This window comes from Anguilla rostrata, chromosome 12 (assembly GCF_018555375.3).
Source record: "Anguilla rostrata isolate EN2019 chromosome 12, ASM1855537v3, whole genome shotgun sequence".
NCBI classification, from domain to species: domain Eukaryota; kingdom Metazoa; phylum Chordata; class Actinopteri; order Anguilliformes; family Anguillidae; genus Anguilla; species Anguilla rostrata.
Genome location: NC_057944.1, coordinates 21,670,339 through 21,679,911, shown reverse-complemented (window position 1 = coordinate 21,679,911; position 9,573 = coordinate 21,670,339). Strand labels below are relative to the sequence as shown.

The 9,573-nt window shown below is 49.0% G+C and overlaps 1 protein-coding gene across 1 annotated transcript in view; it reads left to right on the top strand.

Annotated features, from left to right (window-relative positions):
• The first annotated feature begins 821 nt into the window (after positions 1–821).
• clpb (ClpB family mitochondrial disaggregase) overlaps positions 822–9,573 on the top strand; it is a 34,618-nt gene continuing 25,866 nt past the window's right edge. Inside the window, exons 1-3 of the mRNA XM_064301712.1 lie at positions 822–1,458; positions 1,558–1,609; positions 4,136–4,222. Coding sequence (XP_064157782.1) covers positions 1,032–1,458; positions 1,558–1,609; positions 4,136–4,222 — 566 coding nt within the window. The 5' untranslated portion in view covers positions 822–1,031. The remainder of the gene's footprint in view (positions 1,459–1,557; positions 1,610–4,135; positions 4,223–9,573) is intronic.

Below are 9,573 nucleotides of genomic sequence, written 5' to 3'. Positions count from 1 at the left end.
CAAATCACCCTGGTCTTGTGGCCCTACTGTGGGAGTAGCAGTCTAATCTATGGTTAATGTCCAATTTTATCTCCAAAGGAGTCAGTGCTGCTTAGGAATGTACGATAAGTCACTCCACCCACGTGTACAGTCTTTGACTCCACTTCTAGCTCACTTACATTCTTGTCTGAAGTCACCTGTTCAAAAAGCTTGGAATTCTTTATTTTCTAGCATCATGACTTAAATTACTGACTCTGTTTTCAAATATTTTTGCATTTCTGTAATATCGCTATTTTCCTTGCCCCAAGACAAAAACATGAAATACTATTTAAATTAAAATAGGATGATGCATATACAAGTTGTCATTTAAACTGGGTTTGCGTCAGGAAATCTTTCAAATCGCCATTTGCCTTTGCACCAAAATGCTAAACAAAGTAGCCGACAACGTGATGGATATGCAAGTCTTGAATAAGTCGGTTTTCTGCATCGTCGGGAATGTTCTAAATTCTATAAATGACCGTATAAATAAGCTCACCAATAAATAAATTTAAAAAGTTAATTAAAGTCTACAATGTTACTCAAGCGCCATCTGGCGTCATAGTATTTTCTAACGTATCGTATTTTTGCAAGCAAACAACAGTAAACTATCTAGCTATCTGCTATGTTGACCATGAACGTGACCAGTGTCAGTAACCATGTTTCTACCCAAAGTTAACGGATATAGTAATAGAACATACAGTTAATCCACAGTTCATTGAGTTAATCTAACATTCTAGTTACGTTAGATAACTGGTAGTAGCGGTTGGGAAATGTAGTTCGAATTGACCCGAATACAGAGACTACATTTCCTGTCATGCTCATTGCACTGCGACACACGCTGCTGTTGTTTTCCGCTTTGCTACCTAGATCTTTCCTTTCGTTTCGTTGGTGCAGATAAAACGGATTGTCCTGAGTAAAGGAGATATATCAGGATTTCATTTGATATATTTAGCAAGGTCGCGATCGGCAACTGCTAACAGTATCAGGCGATTTGCGTATTTTAGCTGGTCAGTATGCTGCTGTCATCGGTCCCAAGGCATATGCTCGTCCGATGCCGAAGGGCACGCAGCCTCTCTCCCTGTCGGGTGTTAAAGACAAGTTCGGGGGATGCTACAAGAAGCCAGACACTTCACGATCTAGACCTGAATCGTAACCCCATTGTTTCCACCTCCCGTGTCTCAAGAAAGGGCATTCTGAGTGAGGACGCAATGCCCACAAATGTCAGCTCGCATATGCAGTACCGCCATTTGACCGCCAGATGGATAACGAATCTACAGGGCAGAAGAAATTCGTGGAATGCTCTTGCCGCGGGAGGGCGCGCCAATAACTATTGGGACGAAGAGGGTAAAGGGGAGAAAAGTACTTACGGAGTTACTTCAGCTGGGGTCGTTTCAGCAGCGGCCCTTGCATACTGTCTGAAGAAAGACTCTGATTCAAAAGGTAAACTGTGTATGATTTCTTCTGATCTACATTGCGTGCAATCTGTTTACATGATGTCGGTTGATGCACTATAATTAGATTAATATTCTTTTTTTCCAGGAGACTTACTGCTGGACGCTTCTAGAATGAATAATATGCAAGAAGTTTCGAGGTAAAACTTAATGTTTAATAGGCCTACGTTTATCATTGACGCTTTATGAAAAATGGTTTGGTACGCATGGATGGACTTCGGTTTTTTCTATTAGCTTATGGGACTTTATAAATGCTTTATCGCCTGTTGTGCACGCGACAATGTCCCAACAGAACTACTGTACGTAGGGCAATGAGTTATCGTTGTTTCCGAAGTCAAAATAGAAGAGGCATCATGTTGATTTATCATATGTCCACTAGAGGGAGTGCGTGATCCATGGCTCGGTGAATCTAGGCTAAAACCACACCGATTGAGAAAGATATGAAGTACAATATTTTAACGATGATGGCCTGCACGTAAAATGGTGCCAGGATTTAATCTCCTCGAATCTCCTCATTTTAAAAAGAGAATCGTTGTTGTCATAAAATATGTGCATGAACGGGTTGGCTGAAACAACTCTGAGATGCTGCAGTACAACGATACAGAAACTATGACCTTGCTGCTGTCGTGCTGTGTCCTCAGTCTTCATTAGCTTGTGGTGTCACAGGTCATGTCTTTCCTACCATAGAGATATTTTATATGTTTAGGTTTTTAACATAGGGAAAACATAGGGAAGCCTTTAATGCATCCCATACTGTGTATTCCAAACATTAACTACTTTGGTCTATTCAAATTAACTGAGAGCATGTTGTTTTGCACTATTATAATGGTTGCTCATATAACTACTATTTGTGAAACATGAAAGTGTATTTATATATTCCATAATTATATATTTTGACATTCAATAAAGTGTTTGCACAGATTGTTTTGTCATTTACATTTCATGTAGTATTATAAGATTTAATAATCTGGACATTTTTCCATAGTTTTAAGTCTGATGTGTGTGACTGTTTATTTTGGTGTTTGCTGCTCAATCTCATTTGTTTTATTTTTGTATTATTAATTGTTTAAATGGATAGGCTTCATGGAGCCAGGGCTATGACCATTTTTGATTCTTGGTTTCACAGCGCTTTTTGGAATTGCAGATCCCTCATTTTGGGAGGGGGAGGTTAAACAGCAGACTGGTAGTGGTCAACCCCTCTGCATCCCTCTCGTGGCAGTTCATGGTGGGGCCCACTCAGATGTGCTTAAATTGAAACGCATCCAGGAAACCCTGTCACTCAGTCAGTCTTCCCAAACCTCTGGAGCAGTTTGGCCTTGGGGGGGGGGGGGGAGTTGCGAGGGGGAGGGCGAGGGGGGAGTTGGGGGGGCGGGGGGCTGTGCAGGCACATGGGAGACAGGGCACAGGAGGGGGTGCAAAGCCATCTGTCAGCCTGCATGTTTCTGGGGCTCCGTCCCGCAAAGGTGGCCGAGCGCCCCGCCCCGCCCCGTCTGCCGGCGCTCCCTTTCTTCTGGGGGAGCTCATCTGTTTAACCTCTGGCGGTGTGCACCCAGAAGAAAAGACCCCACCGAAGCAGACCTCCGCATTGTCCCGGAAACCTAATGAAAACATCGGCGCGCTGTTAGCGCTCGGAGATCCTTATCTGAGCGCTGGGTGAAATGCACCCCCGGTCCCCTGGGGAACGTTCACCAGCACTTCGGAACATCGCCGCGTCCGAGACCGAGTCTTTCGGGGCGCGATGCAAAAGAATGCAAAGGTGGTTGTCGCTCACCAAGTTTGCATTTTAGCGTAGTCTGAAAATGAACATTCAAGTTTTATTTAAACGGTCTCAGAAAGCTTTGCGTTATCGTTGCAGTGGCAGGGGGAGGTGAGCGGGGAGGGGGAGGAGGCCGTTGGGTGCTGCTCTCGGTGTGTCGGGATGGTTCGGAGCACACCTGTCTTTGTTTCAGGAGCGTCTGGCTGGGTTAACTGTGTGAAATGTGTGTCTGGGCAGGGATTCCCAACAAAGGCAACAATGGTGCTGAAACTGGAGCCCGTGGCCCAGGGTGCGGTAAAAAGCGGTGGGCGACGGAGCAGATCGGGGCAGGGCGGGCGTGCAGGTTGGGGAGTCGTGTGTGTGTGTGTGTGGTGGGGGGGGGGGGGGGGTCGCCGTGGCGCTGTGGGGCCGTTACCGTGCAGATGGCCATGTCTCCGCAGCTCTAGGCCATGGATGTGTTAAGTGCCCAGCAGGAGCTGCACAGGTCGCGCTGGGAGGAGCAGGCAGGTAGTGTAGCAGCCCTGTGTTTACACTAAACATAGAACACCAGACCGGGGACAGAAGGCGGAATTCTGGTTTTTTGTACCGAGTTGTTGAGGCGGTAGACACATGGTCAGGGTCATATTTTAAGGGTTGCTGAGGCTAGACGCACGGTCGGATCGCAAAATCTTTCTATGGAGGGGTATTTCACAGTAAAAGTCCATTGGTCGTGCGAAATTAGACCAACATATTTAATGGTGTCGGTGATAGGCTACTCTTACCCACTGCACATGCTCTGATCTGTACATTGTGTTCCCTGCCCCTTTGTCTCAGGCTTTGTGCAGATTCACGTGGCTGTGATTGTGTCTAATGTCCAGCCGCACGCCTGGCCTTTGTGTAACAGCCTCTTCCTGTTTCCTGTCGAGCGCAGGCTGCTGGAGGAAGGAGCCGACCCAAACTACCGCCACCGTCTGGGCTGGACGCCGCTGATGGTGGCAGCCATGAACCGGCAGCACAGGTAAGAGAGCCCGTCATCGCTGAACTCCGCTGCAAGCGCACGCTTGTTTCCTTTTGTTCCTACTTTACAGGATGTGGCAGTTCCATCATCTTCTGCTCAAAGATCCATTTCCTGTTTTAAAGAATTATAACGTATTCCCTGTCTGTGCCAGTTAACTTAGCTTAATTTAAGGTTGGCTTGCCACGTGATAAGGTATTATCAGTCAAACTCCCAGTTCTACTGCAATAAAAATGTCTGTTATTTTTAGGTCAAGAATCACACTTTTCTGCCAGAACACTAACCCAATATCACCACGTGTGTTACTGTGCCACTGGTTATGTATCTGGTGAGCCGCGTTATTTTCTCAGCAGTCTTGTGTGGTGATTTGGTGGCGGGTTTTGGGGACAGGTCTGTTGGCGCGGCGCTATGGCCAGAGCGGTCGGCGTGTGGGAGAGAAACGGTGACACAGTGGCGGTCAGACTCCTTTGATTTCTTTTCACAAGCCGAGGTCTTGTGAAGTGCAAAGTGCGTCTTTCACATCAGCGAGTGCATTCAAGAGCCGGCGGCAGCACCCTCCCCAAATTCAATTAACCTCCCCCCCCCTCCGCAAACACGAGGGGGGGGAATCCAATTTGGGGAACGTGAGCCAATGGGGCGCATCCCGCACAGAAGCGAGGGGGTTCCTCCTCGAGAGTTACAGACGCAAGTTCACGGGGTGAAGCGGCGACCCCGCCCGGCGGGCCCTCCCCTCTCCCCTAAAGCTCTGTACAGAGGGGATTATCCCCCGCCCCGAAGCCAGCGCCCCCACATCCCGGTCGCCACTCCACACAAAAGCGCCAACATCCCAGCTCGACCCGGGAGAGGCGGAGGGGGGGGGCGGGAGGGGGCAGAGGGTTTCTCCAAAATCCGATACACATTTACGCCAGTGTCAGCCCTCTCATAGTAGCGGTATTGTGAGATCACAATTAATAGTCCACCCCTCACAGACCCCACCCCTTCACTATCTTCGTACGGCGTCTCTAACAGTATGTCATTTATGTGCAGATTTAGTTGTTGCTCATTCAAGCTTCGGTTCCATCTGTATTTAATGTTGCTTTAAAGGTTCAATTGGCTCCAGTGTCCAATGTATCGGTAAACAGCCAGTTCTGAAATATGTGCACTGCCTGATGGGATGTTCTGGTGGTTTTATGTCAGACTTCAATCATATTATTTAGCCATCCCTGAAGCCGGCCTACTGTTCATTCTGTTTGTTTTGCTGTGGACGCATCATCAAACTAAATCGGACTAGTTCCTAATAGCACCCCATTACGCTAATTATTGCAGATTGTAGTCTTCCCTGCTTCCTATTCAGGAAGAAGGCAGTCTCCTGGCATGATATTTGGCTAACGGTTACATGATGAGCGTCTCTGCGCCGTCCGAAACGTCTGCCATGAGTATCGTGTTCGTTTGTGCGCTTAATAATTAAAAATGATGTTGACGTGTGGTTTTGTTTTGGTCGTTTCTCTAAAAGCCCTCGTAAATAAATATCATGTGTCCTGTCAAAAAAGCCATAATATTCTTTTCCATTCAGTTCAGCTTGGTTATTTGGAGGTCTTCCTTTTTCAGGCATCGTGGCATTGACAGAAATTGTCTGTTGAGACGAAAGGATTTTTATCCAAATCACACCGCGGGCCAGTTTCTAATGGCTGCTTGCAAATGAGCATGTGCAGAAATGCTTATAGCTTGTCTTCAGTTTTCAAGACTGTGTTTAGACTGGCGTTTATGAACTTAAACTGATCTATCCACAATCCATTTTGTTGGAAATGTCTGGCCTTGATTTGTTGCCAGAGAATATTACTAAACATAATGGCACTTGTTGGCAAATCTCTGTAATTAACTTCTTCATGCATGGTGATCTCAAGTTAGGCACATGCACGTTGTGGAAAATCCTGCTCATTGAAGACAGAAGCATGCCGGACGCATTAGTCCCTTTGTGTCTGGAGCCTTTAGCACTGTGGCTGCCGGGTGCTGGGAGCCAGATGTTGGGCCCTGGTCTAATTAAGAGGCAGTGGGGTCACATGACCTGTGGACTGTGGGCTCTACCCACCTGCTGGACAACAATGTGGTGTTCTTTAGCTAGGCAGATGCACTTCACCAGAGCTACAGATTTCCCAAATAATCTATTGTAGAGAGGATTTATGATCGCGTAGCCTAGCAGGCTAAACGTGTAAGCAGTGCCCGGCGTGCCGGTGAGGACAGAGCATTGAGAACGCGGTTCTGAAGACCGCGCGATAGAGCGCGGGGTGGCTGGTGCCGACCCAGCTGGGATGAGACCGGACGCGGTCGGCACCCCGGTCCCCCGGGCCCTGAGAGAGCATTAAGGCCGTGTTTGCCGAGCTTTGATGTGCCTGGTTTGGGGAGGGTTTGGCCTGCCCTTATTTGCACTTTCAGCTTTAAAAAAAAAAAAAAAAAACTGCCCCTCCCCTCAGCCGCATGCCCCCCCTCCCCTCGGGCCGTCTTTCCCGCGGACAATGGCCGCCGCTGGAGTGGAACGCTTGTTGACTGTTCCGAGCCAGCGGCCGGCCGGCGTATTTTGGGAGGCGAAATGAAAGCTGGAGATTTTCCGCCGGAGAGGAGGACGTTCCCAGCCCACGGAGTGGGAAGTGAGGAGGGGAATGTCCAGCGTTTCACGGAGGAGGATAGTCTTGGGCTCCAGGTACTGGGGGGTCAGTCAGGTTCAGTATCACGGCCAGGCCAGGCCTTCCCAGTCTTGGGCGAGGCCTTCCCAGTCTTGGGCGAGGCCTATAGCGGAAGAACGCGGACGCGGGTCGCCAATATCGACCGTATGGCGAGAGGAGCTCGTATCCCCAGCCACCTTAACCGAGTTTCGCCAGAGTGCCGGTCTGCCTGACTGATGTCACTGCCGCTGGTGACTCCTGTCACATCACATTTCAGGCACTTGGTAAAACTGTCCTTGAGTTGAGGGACCTAAGGGTCCTGGCAGTCTCAAACATCCTGAACAGGATTTAACCCTTTGTAGAGGGTGTTTTTTGTAATCCTTTTGCAGAATTCTAAGTTAGTGTTGTAGAACTCCATTGCTTTCAGTTACCAGATGTGACTGTCACATTGGCTTTAGAATGTTCCGTTAACAACATTCTAATCACATGTCTGTGATCTTCTATCTTGAAGGGTTAAACCTGAGGTGCTTTAGACAGTAGCTTACCATGGCTGTGATGCTCTTCCTACTGGTCCCTTGTGCGATGTCCTTGGAAGGAGAGTGGAACAGACCAGCTCTTCTGCCAAGTAGGAAGTCTGTGATGACTGAAATGCCCCCTTTCCTCCATACCCCGACTGTGTGTTTTGTAAACACCAGATCGATCTCACAGGCTTGTCTAAACCCTGCCATGCAGGAGGCCCGTGTGTAATCATGAGCATGGGGGCAGGCAGAGGCTTCCCTGGTGGAGGGCGTTTCATAAGGAGCCCGGCTACTGGTTAAAATTCCATTGTTTTTCTTTGGGATGGGATTTACCATGTATTTCAAAAAACGGTATTGGAAGGGTAAGATTTCGATGATGGTACACTGTGTATATCTGTACTGCATTTACATCCCTACAGGCAACTGGCTGCCAGAGACAGTATGCTGAATACTAAAGTGAACCTCATATGACAGGTTAAAATGGAGGAGTGAAATTCTGAGGTCCTGGTTCTTCCCATGCCCTCGCTCACAGATAGGCCCCTCAGTATCCTTCCCTTCCCCCTTCTTCCCTGTTCCTTCACCCCCATGACTCTTCCCTTCTTCACCCCGTCTTCACCATCCTGCTGCCCCCTCCCACAGTTTGTGTGGGGTGTCTGTTTGGAGAAGTGCTTTCCAGGGGTCACAGCTCTCTTTGGATCACTGCCCCCCAGCCCTACTGCTACAGTAACAAAGCCCCCCCCCCCCATCTGCTTAATGGCCCCCCCTTCACCCGCTCAGGTCTCCATGCAGACAATGCCCCCCACCCCCCCACGCACACACCCCAGCCCCTCTGACTGGAGGCCATTGAGGTGGGTCTCTCTGGAAACCCCAGCTCTCATAGCATGGTCCAGTAGGCTACACTGCAACCCCCCCCCCCCCGAAGGCAATCCCTCACAGGAAACATCGATTCCTACCACCAAACCAACCCCATCTGCCCCCCCCCCCCACAAACCTTCCATTCCACAAACCATCTCATTTACAAAGAAGTCACAACTAACTGCAGATCCTGAAAATGGGGTTCTCTGGCTCTCTCTCTCTCTCCCATACACACACGCACACGTGCACTCCCATACACACACGCGAACATCTGCAAGCACACACACACACACACCCGCACATGTCCTGTCGATGTACCTGGGGAATTTGAAATGACATATCTGCGTACGGCCCCTGTCCGCTCCAACCTTGAGAAGGATGAGTGGAGAATAGACAGCACCCCAATCAGATTCAAAACTCGTTACCACAAGCCGAACGCTTCCTGGAATCCATAAGGTCAGCGCGTTCGACCTCTCTGGAGGGTGCACGTCGGAGAGGCAGAGGGAGGAATCCCTTCCGTTTACGCGCACGCCTCCCAGAGAATCGGTCCTCTCGTTTGATGCAGATGGCCACATTTCACAGTTGTAGTTCTTTAGTTCTTTTTTTGTGTGTTTCGTGTTTGTATTTGTAGTCTTGCAGTGTCTCGGTGATGCTGAAACATGATCAGATTACTGCAGCCACGGCAGGGACGCTACTCTGCTAGTCAGCTGGCTGGGGGCTCCGGTGACTTCACCACAGTAAAAGTCCTGAATTCATTAGCCACAAACGGGTTTTCATTTTAATCTCCTGGCGCGTTCTCGATTCTTTCAGGATTCATGTTAGAATTCGGGAGCAGTTTGAAAGATGTGGGCCTTGAGCTGGGCTCCTTACAGTTGGTGAGGAGGGTGGGTATGAGATACGGTGAGATTCCGGTGTTGGGATTGGACACTGTTTTAGGAGGTGTGTGGTCCAGGGGAAGGGGTTTGGACCTGTGTGCTGTCCCTGCCGGCCTTTCAGAACCTCACCCAGGCCCATGGGAGTGCCTGTCCCACTGTCACCATGGAAACTGGGAAGGGCTGCTCACTGCTGTTTGCTTGGCCCGGCTTTAGGAACAGCGGGGTGTGTTGGGTAGTGTACCAGATCCACTGAACCGCGGGAGAGCTGCACGTTGCGCTTCAGGACCGGACGCAGAGCAGAGTTACCGCTGAGTAACGATATTGTAGAAGTCATTCGAGAGGACATTTCCTTTTTATTCAATACACCTGGCCGTCGCTTCCTTTCAACTATTGATCATTTCTTTAGTACTAAACTGATTAGTTATATGAATGTTACCACAAGAACACTTAAATGACACTGAGAATAA